This window comes from Osmerus eperlanus, chromosome 14 (assembly GCF_963692335.1).
Source record: "Osmerus eperlanus chromosome 14, fOsmEpe2.1, whole genome shotgun sequence".
Classification (NCBI taxonomy): Eukaryota; Metazoa; Chordata; class Actinopteri; order Osmeriformes; family Osmeridae; genus Osmerus; species Osmerus eperlanus.
The window spans coordinates 3,518,139-3,535,458 of NC_085031.1; the positions used below are offsets into that span (position 1 = coordinate 3,518,139).

Here is a 17,320-nt window from a genome sequence, read left to right on the forward strand (position 1 = left end):
TCCTTGAAGGCGGTTACTCTGATGAAGTTGAAAATTATTGGATCTGCCCAGAGCCACTCTGATCTGCCATAACCAATCGCTAGCGTTCGCCTTAGCCAACTCCTTCACCAATACTGTAACGGAGCTAGCTGCCGTAGCTGGAAAATCAAACTTTTCCCGAACCCTGTGAGGAGGAGGGCCACAACATCATGGCCACCAACAAAACTTAGCAAAGATTGTTCTTGCTCCGGCTTTAACTTATGGATATTCGGCAGCGACTCCGCCACCATTACTGAACTACAACTCAAACTAGCGAACGACATCAACGTCATCGTTTTCAGCCACTCCCTCTGTTCGCTGATTGGACCTACAAAAATGTTGTTTCCAAATACCTTCTCTGGCCAGGCTAATCCTGTATCTAGCATAGGTAGAATGTGTGATGATTCAATTTTTTGGGTTTGGGGCTAACGTCATTTCATTTTCCTGAGTGTGTTTTATTTTTATTTTTATTTTTTAATAATGCGTTTTGTTTTTTTTTCCTTTTGTTTTTTATCATTTTAAAATAATTTTCTTATTTATACATATTTTTTTCTATTTTCTTCAGTTGTTTCCTCTTATTCTGGTTTATTTTTTATACTTTTTTGCTACCTCTAAAAAGGTTGTAGCGCACAGAGGCAAGTGAATCGATACTCTTTCACGAGTTCGTTTGCTCTACCTATCCTTGATATCCCAGATGTTGCATTCAGAATTTTTTAAGGTCGACCTTTTTTGTCTTGAATTTGATAGGCTTGATTTTTTTAGGCTTGAATTTGAGCAACCTGAATTTTATTTTTACATTGAAATATATTCATATGAGAATTCTGTGTTGTTTAAATTTTCATATTAAGTATTCAATGCCTTTTAAAATTCAAAACATGATGTCACTGATTTGCTTCCATATAAGTGTCATAATACTTTACCAAAGTCCAAAAGTCTTAAGGACTAGTATAGGTTCCATAGTCTGGGCCTCAATGACCTACCACTTCAGATCTAATCTCATCACAAATCAAACAACGTCTTTAGTCCAGTCATTTTAAGCCAAAATTGGGGTCAACCTAGGACAAATTGCAACAGAAGCAAACTCAACTGTTTTTGTACCCTCAATATGTCCTGAGTAAGGAAAAAAATGCCCCAAATAATTCCATTAGGGGAAAGTTTCGAAAAAGACCCAAATATAGCCTATTCATACGCCTATTCATTATTCTTCTCACATGAATAGGGTAACAATTTTAACCTTTTATCACCATGAAAATTACTGAGTTGATTACTTACATCAAGACAAAGAGAAAATTTAGGCCTATTACAAGTTTTTTGAAATTGTTTGTTAACATGGGCAAACGGTGCATAATAATGTGTGCGCAAATTTGCATAAATACCACAACATATCTAAACATCGGATATAGCCAGGTGAAAATGTCTTGTAGAATCTTGTTGACATCTTACAGTAAAAGACTATAGCGGCAAACACATGTCACCATAAGGGGCAGAGATTCAGTCATTCCTTCAAGGTCCACTCAACTGTCAATCAACTGTCACTAAGCCGTCACTCAGGTAAGAAAAATGTCTTCTTGTTTCTCCTACATGTATTATTCTACCTACATTAATAAACCATATCTGGTGATCAACTACAATTTATTGGGAACATCTGGATGTGTGTTGAGCTGTGGTACGACTATTATTGATGAAACGACCCAGCCCCTAATCCCATCTCTGCAATCATAATTAATAAAGGCTGGTTTAAAGTACTTCTTCCTGCCTCTATATATTAATTCTCTAAATGGGTTCCATTCAGACCTTAACATTAAGTCTTTTACTGTTATATGTCAACAAGATTCAACAAGACATGTTCACCTGGCTATACCCAACGTTTAGATCTATTGTGGTATTTATGCAAATTAGCACATACCTAATTAGATTATGCACTGTTTGCCCATGTTAACAAACAATTAAAAAAAACTTGTAATATATTTTTGTTTGTCTTGATGTAAGTAATCAACTATATATGGGTCTTTTTCTAAACTTCCCTTAATGGGATTCTTTGGGGCTTTTTTTTCCTTACTCAGGACATTGAGGATACAAAATCAGTTGAGGGTGCTTCTGTTACAATTTGTCCTACCCCTTTTTCATAAAATGACTCGACTAATTCATGTGAGTGTGCAAAGGTTGTTTCTAATTAGTCGGCTACACACGTAGACTTATATATAGGCTATACAGTATCACCAAAGAGTAAAGAGTATAGAAGAACGATATAAGTTCTTTGGTAACACAGTCACACAATGCTCTGGCCACAGTAACCAAGGAATCTGGTGTAAACAGGAAGTATTCTCATGTGAGTTAATAAGACAGATTCTGATAGGATGAATACAGCCAATTGGGGTAAACAACATTGCTTGTAAGGGTATGTGCTATCAAAGCTACAGCAGTGATTGGTGAGTGTGGTCAACATGGGTGGAGAAGGTTACGATAGCTGTTTGAGTTAAGAAAAGTTTGTTTCTGTCTGCTGTTTGTGAAAATTAACTAAAACTAGCAAATGCCTTCTGTCCATCTAGAAATGTACTCTACGGCGGTGTAAAAAACACGCAGATTTTTTGGAAGACTAATGCTACAGTAGCTAGCATAGCTAGTCTAGCTTGCTACTGCAGTTGCTGCTAAGACGACGTAAGTTAACTAGCTAGTCATGGGGCTTTTGAGCTGTCTTGGTGTCTGTTGCCAATAGCAGTATTAAAATCATTTAAAATATGTAGCTTAACTAGCTTGAATACCGAGTAGCATGGTACTTGGCAGCTGTAGTCAATATTTTGCACTGCGAAAGTCAACTTGTCAGCAATGCTTTTACACGTCCACAGTTATGGCTAATTAGCTTGCTAGCAAACAATAATACAAACGTTACTGTAGCTACTAGCGAAGCCCAGCTAAATTGACATCCCAAATGTTTCCAATTTCGAACTCATAAAATGAGCCATTTAGGTATTTGACTCTCAACTACTATTCTCAATTACCCTTTACGTTTGGCAGAATGGATGCGGCCCCTGTTGAGGATGAAGACCATTGTAGGACCAGTGCGGTGAGTTATTCACAATAGATAGACATGGCCAAACTTAATGAGTCTGAGACAGCAGTCCTCAGATTAGGGTGTGTTTATTGGCCTATTTGAATTAGTTGTGGTTTGACATTGGCCTATTTGAATTAGTTGTGGTTTGACCATGATTTCTTTGGTCCACTTTTTGCAGGCTTGAATAGCAAGGTGTTTGTTCCCTTTCAACAGGTCCAGATGCCGAGCAGAGTTGACATTAAGGCACGAGTGCAGCAGTTTGTGGAAGAGAGGATGCAGACTACCATGGTATATACACAGACAGTTCCGACACACCTATTTCACAACCCAGTGAAACACAGCTCATGTTTGTGTTTCTCATTTGAAAAATAACTCAAGTGCTGCATTTCACCTTTCATAAGACACCATATGTCATCATCCCCCCCCCCCCCCCTTCTTTATGTGAATTGGAAGCAATAGTACTCTCATGAGTAATCACATGCACTTTGACCCAACACTTTTTTGTGTTTCACAATTTTAGAATGCAAATCTCAGCAGTGTGTCACACTGCTGAGATTTGCAACATTTGCTTGGGAACATTTTGCAACATTTGCTTGGGATGCAGATCATCCAAACAGATCATCTGTTTGGACAGCACAAACATCCTGTCTTGTGAAATGAGGGTCTTGTTTTGCTGTCCAGCTGACAGGTGTCCTGATCGGAGCTGTGGTGGCCATGTTTCTCATTGGCGTTGTGGTACTGTTCCTCTACAGGAGATACAAACTGGCCAGTGAGTACTGATCTCCTCTTTTTCATGCTACCCCAAAAGCAATCAGGATGAAAATACATCTACATCAAACTTGCCTTCTTTTTCACTCTCACCCCCCCACACACACACACTCTCTTCCTCTTATGCTGGCTTACATCTTGGTTCTTTTCCCTCTTTTCACTTAATCCAACATCTTTCTTTTTCTCTCCTCTCTGTCTCTCTCTCTGTGTCTCTCTGTCTCTCTCTCTCTCTCTGTCTGTCTCTCTGTCTCTGTCTCTCCCTCTCTCTCCCTCTCTCTCTCTCTCTCTCTCTCTCTCTGCCTCTCTCTCTCTCTGTCTGTGTCTGTCATTCCAGGTGGTCAGCAGGCGGGTGTGCCTCGCTATCGCTTCAGGAAAAGGGACAAAGTGCTTTTCTATGGCAGGAAGATTATGAGAAAGGTTGGCTTCCTGTCACACACACAGATGCGAGTCTGGCTTTACAGCGTCACTCCTCATTCCATGCCTAATATATTAAATTGGAAAATCAGCTTCAGCTTATAGGGGCTATCAAAATGTTTGCATATGTTTGATGGGTTAAGCCTATCAAAAATGATGCTCCCTCATTAAGCAGTTCCTAATTTATAATACATTTTACATAAACCCATTGCACCTGCTGGGGCCTTTAGCTGGAATTCAGCTTGGGACTCCACTAGTTAGATATCCCGAATCCTCAGTGGACGTTGCATACAGTTCATATGCAAAATTTGGGATTTCATAAAAAAACAAACTTTACATGCTAATGTACGGTCCTCAACGCACACTTTGATCCATGTGTGTACGCACAAAACTTGGAGAAATGGGAAACTGCGAGTCCGCTGGCAGAAGGATGACACTCAAAGGCTTTGCAAATTGATAACATTGTGAAAAATACATCTAAATATAACCTCTTAGAGAGATGTAACCTCTTAGACAAACAAACACTGAGAGATTCCTGGCATTGTTAGAGAGATTTTGTTTGGTAAAGAAACCGAACAAAATCTCAATGCCGGGCAGTGGCGGTTCTAGACAAATTTTACTGGGGGGGCCAATGGGGGGCCAGTGTTTAATCAGAGGGGCACATTAAAAAACGGAAACAAATTATATTTAAACATCAAATTTAGCTTTACATTAAATACAAACGGCTCTGGCTCTCCCTCTTCCAGCTCCTCAGCTCTCTCAATACATTGATATGTTTCCTTCACTTTTTTTTATTTACTGGGGCAAAAAAGGCTGCAATGTCCCTTCCTCGTTTCATGATGACTTCTAGAAGAAGAAAAACGTGTAAAAAATAAATAAAAATAAAATAATAATATTCAGTCAGCTCAGGGGGGCCCCAGGGGGGGGGCACTGGCCCCTGTAAAGATGGTCGCAATTTCAAGCCCTGTAGTACGCACAGTTTTAGAAATGTGCCCCCTGGATTCCAGATCATGTAATAGCTGCAGCTGTCTGTTCTGCCCACTAGAGGGCAGAGCAGAACAGGGAGCGATATCACTGCTGCTTCCCAGAGTTTCTGATTTTAGGAACCTTCCTCTCTCATCTGCCTCCTTCTTCCTCTTCCCAGGTCCAGACCCTGTCCTCCACCCCGACCTCTACCTCCGTGTCCAAACAGCGCCCGCGGAAAAGACCCAAAGTCCTCAGCATAGCTCGCAGGTAAGGTTTTCCTGTCAAGCTACAGACCCTCCATCCCAAGTGTTTGGTCAAGAGAGCCTAGCAATGGAGACCCTGCCTTTTACGTGCGTGTGTGTGTGTGTGCAGGATCCTGCGTATCCGTAAGGAGCCCCCCACCCTGCAGCCCAAGGAGCCCCCTCCCTCCCTGCTGGAGGCGGACCTGACCGAGTTTGACGTGCAGAGCTCCAACCTGCCTTCCGAGGTCCTGTACATGCTCAAGAACGTCAGGTACCCCCGACACGCGCCGCCAACACGCATTTTCCGGTCGCGTCTCGTCGCACGACGTGTGTTCACTCGGCCGTGTTGCGGGTGTGTTCCCAGGGTCCTCGGACACTTTGAGAAGCCCCTCTTTCTGGAGCTGTGTCGCCACATGGTATTTGTGGAGCTGCAGGAAGGGGAGGGGCTGTTCCGTCCTGGCGACGATGACGACAGCATCTACGTGGTCCAGGACGGCCGCCTGGAGCTCTCTATCCATGAGAACGTACGCCGGTGTCCCCAACCGTCCCCCCCCCCCCACCACCCCCTGCCTCCCCCCCCCCCCCCCCCCCCCCAAACCCTAAAACACACTGCCTTTTGGGCCAAGTGTGGGAAGATGAAGTATGTGTGTGTTCCAGGACGGCACAGAGCCAGTGGTGAAGGACGTGCTCCCAGGTGACAGCGTCCACAGCCTGCTCAGTATCCTGGACATCATAACGGTGAGTGCCCCTCTATATCTCCCGTCCGTCCGTCTGTCTGGCTCCCTCCCTCCTCCAACCATCTCTCCCTTGGCCCCTTGCCCTGCGACGTTCCCCCTCTTCTCCATTCATCTCCCCCATCTCCCACCCGCCCTACATTCCTGGCCTTCGCTGGTTTACCTGTCTTCATCCGTCATTCTATTTCCACGCAGGGGGCATCTTCATCCCCCTTTCTCATTCTAGCTCTCTATCAGTGATGTTAATGATTATCATTAATTGATTAATTGCCGTTTTTGACCGGTGAAAAATGACAACATTTGCCTTGTTGGGTGTGCCTGCCTTTGGCACGGCACAACCTATATTCTCATTTATTTATTGTCATCTTCCCACCCCTCCAACTCGTTCCTTGCTAGCTAGCAAACTCCTATTCTGTTTCTTTTAATTGTTTGTGCTTCATGAATCAATGTTTCTCGTAATTAATAAGGTGCCGCTATTATTGTTTAAATACAACTTAGACAGAGAAAAGGCCTGCGTTTTGTATCTTAGTCCTTAATGATGAACCGGTTCTTTATTGTTCACGTATTAACATGTTCAATTTTCGGTTAAGGAAAATGCACAACATTTGTGACCCCACATCCTATGGTCGTGGCTAGAATCAGAAGGTCCAAGGAAACGCAAACGCTCTTTTGAATCGAACATACCTTTTTTTTTTTTTTAAGCTTGAAGCGAGTTCCAATTGGTGTGCGGCAAAGCAGACGCAAATACAGAAGCAGGCTGAAGCTCGTATCATTTCATATGAGATCCTTTATATAGCTGAAGTATTGCGAAACATTTCCCTCTCCGCCAATGAATTTCAACAGCTGATCTTCACCTCCCTATCATTTGTTCTGTTCTGATACAGAAATCTATTCCGGGACTAGCTCTCCTCATGTAACCTTTCCATGCTTAGATTCTGTGGGTCTCTAGTTCCTTAATTGGAGGTATTATTCTGACTTCCTTCCCCCCTCCCTTACAGAGAGAGCGAAAGGGAGATCCTGCCAACGATCTATTCTTGGGAAAATCTATCATATTGACACTTTCTAGTCTCTCGCATGTTCTCTTTATGATACAACTAGACTGCGGTTTCAAGGAAACAATTGTTCATATGTAGAATGACTATTTGACATGGAAATAAGCAGGCCATTTCTGCCAGCGCACTCTCTCTGTCCAACCCTCCTCTCTCCCCCTCCCTGTCCTTCCTTCTTTCTCGTGTTTCGATGTCTGTCTGTTTATTGATGACCTGTGCCTGGGAATGGCCATCGTCGGACTACTCTCATCTACCTTACACGTCCATCTACCGTTATGCAATCCTTGTCGATCTTCTAAAGACGACGGCGTCGCCCAAGGGTCGCGCCCCACACTTTAAGAACCGCTAGTTTTCCGGCACGTAGCCTGGTTCTCCTTGGCTTCCTGTCTGACTGGCATCCCCGCATCGCTCAGGGTTACCCTGCGCCCTACAAGACGGTGTCGGCACGGGCTGCCTCCCGCTCCACCATCCTGCGGCTGCCCGCCTCCGCCTTCCAGTCCGTGTTCGAGAAATACCCCGAGACCCTGGTGCGCGTCATCCAGGTACGACCCCCCCGACCCGAGCCGCCGAAATGTGGAAAGCGGCAGATTTTTTTGTGTCCATTCCAAGGTTATGTTTTTGGACTGGAACACTTGATTCACTGTTAATTTAGTCCAGTGGTTCTCAACCTTGGTCCTCTCAGGAACCCCCTCGCCCTGCATGTTTGAGATGTTTTCTGATTCAAATGAATTGATTAGAAGAAGGAAACATCTAAAATACGCAGGAGAGGGGGTCCCTCAGGACCAGGGTTGAGGACCACTGATTGTTGTTGTGCGGGAGTTTCAGGAATACAATGCGTGCGTGTGTGTTCCAGATAATCATGGTGCGCCTGCAGAGGGTGACCTTCCTGGCGTTGCATAACTACCTGGGCCTGACCACTGAGCTCTTTAACCCGGTAGGGGGCCTGTTTTGACACACACACACACACTCCCAAACTAATTTCACACAACATTAAGCACAGCTTCATAACTCTATCCTCCACACAGTGCCCGTAAAACTCTGTGAAAATGAAAGCCATGCCTCACAACCCATCTTTGAGTGATACGAAGGACAGTAACTCTAATAAGAGGCACTTGCCCCTGGTTGTCAAGGAACACGCTGTATCACTCTTTCCTATAGAGAACACCTAGAAGGCATTTCATCCCTCCCATTCATTCAGTTATCAATTAAGTACAGTTTAACCTGTTGCACTACAATAATATTACAATTAGAAAACATTCTGGCACTCCTGTCTCCTAAACCACGATTTATTGGTGCTGTTAGCAATAGAAATGCCAAATTCACATCACTATTTATATTTTTATTATTAAATGGTTGCAGTTCTAAGTTCTCTCCACTAGAGGGCAGTGTGTTGAAGAAAGTTAATAACATGAGAAATTTCAAACTATTGGCCTACTAAACAACCATATACATTTTGTGTTGAACGATTGTTGTGTGTTGAAAAATCTGTCAGGAGCGACAGGCAGTCCCTTTGGTCGCGGTCGCTAGCGTTCTCGGAGAGGGGAGTCCGGCCAGGTCGCCACGCCGACCTCATTTTCAGGAAGATGCTGTCGAGACCCACTCCACAGAACCAGGTTTCTCACACACACACACACAGACCATGGAAGTACAGCTATATATATGTGTGTGTGTGTGCGTATGTGCGTGTGTGCGTGCGTACGTGCGTGCGTGTATATATAAAAAAGTTAGATGGTGAGTTAAAGTTTCTGAAAGGCCTCAAATGAAGGCAAATTCAAAATGAGCTCTAACTCTACGTACACAAAAACAACTTATTCCTAACAAGGTCCTGTCTCATCTTTTCAGAGGGTGGCAAAGCACAGGACAGCCAAGCACACACTCACAGGAAGGCCCGCTCCATCTCCCTGCCCATCGACACAGGTCGGCCTCTCTCTGGACCACTAAATCTGTGCTGCAGTGGGCCTTGGCCCCCCCCCCCCCCCCCCTTCCCACAACTAACATGCTGATGAACCTCGCTCGCCCATCTCCGTCTGACAGGGAACGACTTGAACATGGCGTACGAGAGAGCCAGGGTCACCGTGGAGGAGCTCTCCACCAGTCCCGTCACATACAAGGTTAGGGCGCCGTCGACGCCCCCTCGCCCTCTTGATCTCTCTCTTCTTCTCTCCTTTCTTCCCTCGTCTTGTTCTGTGTCTCTCGTCCATCTCTCCGCTATTGCTCCCCATTTACCCCCCCTGTCCTCCAGTCCATCCTGAAGAAGAGCGTGACCATGCAGCAGACGCCCTCGGCGGTCTACCACTACACGGAGGGTGGGGGCCGCTGTGACCCGGTCCATCCCAGCAAGGTCAGCGCCATCTTCCAGGCCGCCAAGAAGGACCTGCTGGGCATCTTCCAGCTGCAGGTGAGACGCGCACACGGAGACGGAGACTCTTTTTTTTTTTTTTTTTTTTTTTTTTTTTTACTTTCAAAAGTGTCGTTATTGAGCAGTCAAAACTGCCAGCTCGCCACCAGTTGCATCCCATCCACTCTAAGTGGAAAAAGAAAAGAGGTGGGGCCGTCCATGTCCTTGCTCTCTAGCGCTCTGCTAATATGTGTTCTATCTAGCCTTGCGGCACTTATCCTATGGTCAACTGCTTTCACCCATGTACAGTTAGGTCCATAAATATTTGGACATTGACACCATTTTCATCATTTTGGCTCTGTATACCACCACAATGGATTTGAAATGAAACAATCAAGATGTGCTTTAAGTGCAGACTTTCAGCTTTAAATTCAGGGTATTTACATCCAAATCAGGTGAACGGTGTAGGAATTACAACACATTTTATATGTGGCCCCCCCCTTTTTAAGGGACCAAAAGTAATTGGACAATTGGCTGCTCAGCTGTTCCATGGCCAGGTGTATGTTATTCCCTCATGGGAGTTCGTTATTTCATTGACAAGGAGCAGATAAAAGGTCTAGAGTTCATTTCAAGTATGGTATTTGTGTTTGGAATCTGTTGCTGTCAACTCTCAATATGAAGTCCAAAGAGCTGTCACCATCAGTGAAGCAAGCCATTGTTAGGCTGAAAAATCAAAACAAACCTATCAGAGAGATAGCAAAAACATTAGGTGTGGCCAAATCAACTGTTTGGTACATTCTTAAAAAGAAAGAACACACTGGTGAGCTCAGCAACACCAAAAGACCCGGAAGACCACGGAAAACAACTGTGGTGGATGACAGAAGAATTCTTTCCCAGGTGAAGAAAAACCCCTTAACAACAGTTGGCCAGATCAAGAACACTCTCCAGGAGATAGGCGTATCTGTGTCAAAGTCAAAAATTAAGAGAAGACTTCACCAGAGTAAATACAGAGGGTTCACCACAAGATGTAAACCATTGGTGAGTCTCAAAAACAGGAAGACCAGATTAGAGTTTGCCAAAAAACATCTAAAAGAGCCTGTACAGTTCTGGAACAACATCCTATGGACAGATGAGACCAAGATCAACTTGTACCAGAATGATGGGAAGAGAAGAGTATGGAGAAGGGAAGGAACTGCTCATGATCCAAAGCATACCACCTCATCAGTGAAGCATGGTGGAGGTAGTGTTATGGCGTGGGCATGTATGGCTGCCAATGGAACTGGTTCCCTTGTATTTATCGATGATGTGACTGCTGACAAAAGCAGTAAGATGAATTCTGAAGTGTTTCTGGCAATATTATCTGCTCAGATTCAGCCAAATGCTTCAGAACTCATAGGACGGCGCTTCACAGTGCAGATGGACAATGACCCGAAGCATACTGCGAAAGCAACCAAAGAGTTTTTTAAGGCAAAGAAGTGGAATGTTCTGCAATGGCCAAGTCAATCACCTGACCTAAATCCAATTGAGCATGCATTTCACTTGCTAAAGACAAAACTGAAGGGAAAATGCCCCAAGAACAAGCAGGAACTGAAGACAGTTGCAGTAGAGGCCTGGCAGCGCATCACCAGGGATGAAACCCAGCATCTGGTGATGTCTATGGGTTCCAGACTTCAGGCTGTCATTGACTGCAAAGGATTTGCAACCAAGTATTAAAAGTAACAATTAGATTTATGATTATGTTAGTTTGTCCAATTATTTTTGGTCCCTTAAAAAGGGGGGGGCCACATATAAAATGTGTTGTAATTCCTACACCGTTCACCTGATTTGGATGTAAATACCCTGAAATTAAAGCTGAAAGTCTGCACTTAAAGCACATCTTGATTGTTTCATTTCAAATCCATTGTGGTGGTATACAGAGCCAAAATGATGAAAATTGTGTCAATGTCCAAATATTTATGGACCTAACTGTATATCCAGTCCCCTCCCATAACTGCCGTCATGCTGTTGTCATACTTATCTAAAACCCACCCTTTCAGACCCCCTGTGTGGAGCGTATATATTAACAAATATATGTATTTTCCAGCTGCAGGTGAGAGAGAGAGAGAGAGAGACAGAGAGAGAGACAGAGAGAGAGACAGAGAGAGAGACAGAGAGAGAGACAGAGAGAGAGACAGAGAGAGAGACAGAGAGAGAGACAGAGAGAGAGACAGAGAGAGAGACAGAGAGAGAGACAGAGAGAGAGACAGAGAGAGAGACAGAGACAGAGGGAGGGAGAGAGGGGGAGGGAGAGGGAGAGAGGGAAAGAGGGAAGAAAGACGGAAAGACAGGGGAGGGTTTATGATGGCGTAAATGTGCTCACTCTTGCCTGTGTTTCTCTGTGTGTGCCAGAACCCCAGTCTGTTGGAGGGCAGGGTGACCCTCCACCAGGTGAAGGCGGGCTCAGTGGTCGCTCGCCAGGGAGACCAGGTCAGGCCACGCCTCCTCATCATGCTACCACCGTAGATGCTATCGATCAACATGGAAGGAAAACGATCACGCCTCTGGGCGCGTTTTGCATTTGTTCCCGTGCGCGCGCGTCCAACATGTCTGTCTTGTCTTTTATGCGTGCGTGTCCATGGCGGGCTGCAGGAAGTGAGCATCCAGTTTGTGATCTCGGGCCTGCTCCACGTGTACCAGCGCATGATCGACCGCGAGGAGGACACCTGCCTGTTCCTCACCCACCCGGGGGAGCTGGTGGGCCAGCTGGCCGTGCTCACGGGGGAGCCCCTCATCTTCACCGTCCGAGCCCACCGCGACTGCAGCTTCCTGTCCATCTCCAAGACCCACTTCTATGAGTCCGTTTACAGCGCACACACACACACACACACTTGTGTTGTAAAACAGTTCTTACGGTTCAATTGTTTGTTTTTTTCAATCTGAGTTGTGTGTGTGTGTGTGTGTGTGTGTGTGGGGGGGGAGGGAATGTCGTCCATCTACAAGACTTCACTTCTACAAAGCAGCCCAGTGACACACCTGCTTGGATCATGTGACTGAGCGTGTGCTCTGTGCAGGATCATGCGCGTGGAGCCCACGGTGGTGCTGAACGTGGCTCACACCGTGGTGCGCAGGATGTCCTCCTTCGTCAGGCAGATCGACTTCGCCCTCGACTGGATGGCTGTGGAGGCCGGCCGGGCCGTCTACAGGTACACACACACACACACGAACGCATACAGTTTCTCTGTCTCACTCTTACTCTCATTCTCTCATTTCGTTTTATTGTAAATTCACGTTTAATCAGACCAAAACATATACATATTTACATTTACACAAAGCAAAAAGACCATCTAAACATGACAATGAAAGACATTTGTATTGCCTGTAACTACAATGGAATTATCCAGTATATACACCTAGATCTGGGCATGAGTGAGCCAGTGCTGAAACAAGTGTGGCAACGTTGCAGAAACACTGAGCTAACGTGGCCGTAACCCCCCCCCTCCTCCCTCCAGACAGGGGGACAAGTCGGACAGCACCTACATCGTTCTGAGCGGTCGCCTGCGCTCCGTCATCCTGAAGGAGGACGGCAAGAAGGAGCTGACCGGAGAGTACGGCCGCGGTGACCTCATAGGGGTGGTAAGGGTCGAGGGTCACACGTTGCGTCTCCCTGTCTCGCTTTGAGACTTCAAAGCAAACCCCCCCCCCCCCCCCCCTCTCTCTCTCTCTCTCTCCTGTGAAGCCTGTGTTAGGAGTTGTGGAGGTGCAGTGGTCGTCGGGAAAAACAAACCAAGTCTGACTTTTCCAGAATCTTAGAATCTCTAGTTTGGTTATCGATCGTTGAGGAAAGCAAACCCCTGTTCATCAGTGCTCACTGTAGCCCCAGGATCATGCTTAAGCCCACAGTCTAGGCTATTCCCAGCCCTGTCTCCAGAAGTGTGTGTGTTTGTGTGTGTGTAGACCACCGAAGGATCGATCTGTGTTAGTTAACCCCCCCATCCGCCGCCACGCCTAATCGCCCGCCCCGTCATCCGACGTACGCCCACCTCTCCGACCACGCTGCTAAGAATACCCGGGGCCGAGCCGATGCCATGGTTACGGGCTGGTGAGCGGGGGAGCCGTAGCTACGGTGTCCGTGGTGACGGGCGGTGAGAGGCTCGTCAGGGCGACGGGTGCTTGGAGACAGGATTAGCCTGTGTGCGTCAGAGAGAGCTGATCGCTCTGATAAGAAAGGTCGCTCGTTCTACAGCTGCCATGGCTGCCTGAAATAGACACCCAGGAGAAGACTCCAAGGGGCCAGGACAGGTACAAATGATGACCAGGCTGGTTAGTCTTGACGCGCTTTTGTCAGTTGTGTCACACTTGAGCCGTGTTTCTCGGGGAGGGAACACATTTGTTTTTAGGGTCTCTTTTTCCCCCTAAAGATTCGAACTTGTCATTTTGTAAGTGAAAGCCGGACTATATCCTTAACAATCTCTGAAAAGATCAAACCTCCGGTTCTGTGCATGTTGAATAATGTCCAGTTATTAGTATTACATGTTGTGTGCTGAGCAGGTAGGTCAGTGATTGGCAGTGGTCAACCAATCCGACACTGGTTGTGTAACGTGTGCCCGCCCAGGTGGAGGCGTTGACCCATCAGAACAGGGCGACTACCGTGCACGCTGTACGAGACTCTGAACTGGCCAAGCTCCCAGAGGGAGCGCTCAGCTCCATCAAGAGGAAGTTCCCTCAGGTACACACACACACACACACACACACACACACACACACACACACACAGCTCAAGACATTTTAAAAGATGCAAACTGTATTTATTTATTGTATTTTTTTTAATTCAGGTGGTCACGAGATTGATCCACCTCCTTGGGCAGAAAATCCTTCAGCAAGTCAACGGCCCTCTGACAGGTGTGCGCCTGGGTCTTGGTTTTTCATTTCAACAGTTTGTACTGAAAAAAATGGTCACTTTGTAACGTGTGTGTCTCCAGCCCGTAGCCTGGCCCTACACACACCAGGCAGTAAGTGGGATGCAGGGAACCCGGCCTCCAACCTGTCCACCGTCACAGTTCTGCCTGTGTCTGAGGAGGTCCCCTTAACCGCCTTCACCCTGGAGCTGCAGCACGCGCTCATCGCCATCGGTACACATGCACGCACACACACACACACACACACACATGCTGAAACGTTGATACAGCTATTGTCAAACACTCAAGGGCCCAGTCTAGCACTCTGGGTAAACATTTAGTATCTTGTTTACACAATTTATATGGATGTCTGTGAGACCGGCTACATCAGATGGAATAATATAAATAGTTTGGTCATTTGGCAAGTGCCTCTAACCAAGCAAGCGATGGCCGGTTCAAACAGGAGTTGTGTAAAACATTTCGGGTAACAACGCAGTGGAAGGAACTAAATTCACAAGGCTTAGATGAAAGTTCACTGACATACAGATAAAAAAAAATATATATATATATATGCATAATGTATGCAGACACTCAACACCCCCCATGGATGGCTAAGTGTAGAACTATTATAAGAGGATTAGAACTAATATAAGAGGATTTGACAATCGGCTTGTCAGTGCATCTTAGCCTGGAGTCTCAAGAACACCTAAGCAATGCAAAGCCAGGTTCAATGACCTCGGGTGGAGCCTGTAGCGATGGCGGCAGGGACATCGAGTACCTGAGGTATGTACTGTGCGCACAATATTTCCCACATGCTTTTCTAATCATGACTTCCATGGGCATTCACTTACCAAGTAGGGAGCAGCATTTTGGCCAAATTGTCCCTGTATGCCATGATGTGGATATTATGCGCTGGTCGTTTCCCCACCGACCCAATTCCTGTCTTCCAGCTCTGGACGAAGAGCTCTCCGATCACATTGCCACGGCCCTGCAGTGTCTCCTTTTGTACTGTTGCGATTGGCATTCGTTACGCCTGCCAATATTGTACAGAACGCATCATTCCGCAGAGGAACGACTATTGTCGTGCCCCCTCGCCCGATTTGAAAGGCGTTTGCATGGAGCCAAATGTTCTCTCTCGCACACCTTGGGGTGTTGACAGCGTTGATTGAATGCGTAACGTCTCGGAGGAGGGCGACGTACAGTATGGCGTGATGAAGCAGGTCTTGGATGGATGTTTACTGTCTCCTCTCAGCCCACCGTTCAGAGCTGGAAGACGGGAAGCGATCAATTCTGGAATGTTGAAATATTCACGTGCGAGGTGATTGCACACAGTAGACATGAGTGATGTATGCCTTCCCCTTGCAAACGGCTTGGAGTGTTTTACGCAAAAGAAACACCTGCGACTGACACAGATGGCATAGTGCGCTACAAGTGAATGTGCTTGATTGACCTTTATTCAAAGTGGGGTTTTTAAATTGCTGCATTGTCGCTGTTGAGAGGTAATTTGACACCTCCAGACGCGCCCGTAATTTGTGCCGCGTACTCCATGGTGAACCTTTCAATATCCCACCTGATATGTCACCTGATATGTCACGAAAAAGATCAAATACCCGGAGTGTTCCCCTTTAGACGTTTGCATGACCAAATCGGCATTATATGACAGTGATATGAACACACAAATACTGAACATTTACAAACAGACACATAGGGATTTGACCTCGCACATCCTAGGAGAGACACACAACCAGGAACAGGGTAAGCCCACGGAAGGGCAGTTATTAACAAAAAGGATTCAAAACCCGGGTTAACTACAAGTTTGTCCTCAAACGAGGGGATTATTCTGCTCACTGCGGTCTGGGATAGATCTAGGCCTGGTAACAGAGAACAGAACAGGATAGAATTCATACATGACCTCCAAGTCTTGTGCTGGACAACTGTTATACTGTGCTGCTCCCCAATCAACCGACAACGCGTAGCTGAGCGCCTAGTTAGCTGACTGGGGAGCCGGTAATTGCAGTCCGGCCTGGATCCCCTGTCCCAGAGCTGGCCTGGAGCCCTGCCTGCCTGGATCCCCTGTCCCAGAGCTGGCCTGGAGCCCTGCCTGCCTGGATCCCCTGTCCCAGAGCTGGCCTGGAGCCCTGCCTGCCTGGATCCCCTGTCCCAGAGCTGGCCTGGAGCCCTGCCTGCCTGGATCCCCTGTCCCAGAGCTGGCCTGGAGCCCTGCCTGCCTGGATCCCCTGTCCCAGAGCTGGCCTGGAGCCCTGCCTGCCTGGATCCCCTGTCCCAGAGCTGGCCTGGAGCCCTGCCTGCCTGGATCCCCTGTCCCAGAGCTGGCCTGGAGCCCTGCCTGCAGTGTTGCTCTGCTGTCTGCTGTGTCCTGGCTCCTAGGTCGCCACAAAACAATGATCACACAAATACCTAGCACACAGTATGTGTGTGTGTGTGTGTATGTGCACACAAACACACACCCTCTCTATCACTTTCATTTCAAGGTTGTCTAAAGAGCTGACCCGCCATCTCCCAGCTGTCTTGATAGACCGGTGGTCTTTTTTTTTTTTTTTTATAAATATTTTTTATTTGATATACTTCGATGTCTGGCCATATGATTTATACCCAAAACTGAAACCGGAATTAATGATCTCCATAGCCTCTGACCTTGGCTGGATATATCGTCCTCTCTGCATCGCGGGTGCTGAGAATCTGTCCTGTGGGCTGCGTCATTCCTTCGAGACATCTATTGAGGTTTGAGGAGGTGTGGGGGTGTGTGTGTGTGACTCGCTGTGACATCCTTCACAGGTCCTACTCTCCTCCTGACGAGTGACATCATCAAACAGCGCCTCGGAGCCGCCGCGTTGGACAGGTAGC

The 17,320-nt window shown here is 46.5% G+C and overlaps 1 protein-coding gene across 4 annotated transcripts in view; it reads left to right on the forward strand.

Annotated features, from left to right (window-relative positions):
- The first annotated feature begins 2,458 nt into the window (after nucleotides 1-2,458).
- pnpla7a (patatin-like phospholipase domain containing 7a) overlaps nucleotides 2,459-17,320 on the forward strand; it is a 30,782-nt gene continuing 15,920 nt past the window's right edge. For all 4 annotated transcript variants that reach the window (XM_062477962.1, XM_062477959.1, XM_062477960.1 and 1 more), the window contains exons 1-23: nucleotides 2,459-2,676; nucleotides 3,034-3,082; nucleotides 3,284-3,358; nucleotides 3,752-3,839; nucleotides 4,173-4,255; nucleotides 5,397-5,485; nucleotides 5,591-5,731; nucleotides 5,825-5,984; nucleotides 6,118-6,198; nucleotides 7,657-7,785; nucleotides 8,097-8,177; nucleotides 8,736-8,856; nucleotides 9,086-9,160; nucleotides 9,278-9,354; nucleotides 9,486-9,641; nucleotides 11,970-12,047; nucleotides 12,210-12,415; nucleotides 12,632-12,763; nucleotides 13,070-13,193; nucleotides 14,173-14,286; nucleotides 14,393-14,459; nucleotides 14,540-14,689; nucleotides 17,252-17,315. In XM_062477962.1, the coding sequence (XP_062333946.1) occupies nucleotides 3,035-3,082; nucleotides 3,284-3,358; nucleotides 3,752-3,839; nucleotides 4,173-4,255; nucleotides 5,397-5,485; nucleotides 5,591-5,731; nucleotides 5,825-5,984; nucleotides 6,118-6,198; nucleotides 7,657-7,785; nucleotides 8,097-8,177; nucleotides 8,736-8,856; nucleotides 9,086-9,160; nucleotides 9,278-9,354; nucleotides 9,486-9,641; nucleotides 11,970-12,047; nucleotides 12,210-12,415; nucleotides 12,632-12,763; nucleotides 13,070-13,193; nucleotides 14,173-14,286; nucleotides 14,393-14,459; nucleotides 14,540-14,689; nucleotides 17,252-17,315 (2,339 nt within the window). In that variant the 5' untranslated portion in view covers nucleotides 2,459-2,676; nucleotide 3,034. The remainder of the gene's footprint in view (nucleotides 2,677-3,033; nucleotides 3,083-3,283; nucleotides 3,359-3,751; nucleotides 3,840-4,172; nucleotides 4,256-5,396; nucleotides 5,486-5,590; nucleotides 5,732-5,824; nucleotides 5,985-6,117; nucleotides 6,199-7,656; nucleotides 7,786-8,096; nucleotides 8,178-8,735; nucleotides 8,857-9,085; nucleotides 9,161-9,277; nucleotides 9,355-9,485; nucleotides 9,642-11,969; nucleotides 12,048-12,209; nucleotides 12,416-12,631; nucleotides 12,764-13,069; nucleotides 13,194-14,172; nucleotides 14,287-14,392; nucleotides 14,460-14,539; nucleotides 14,690-17,251; nucleotides 17,316-17,320) is intronic.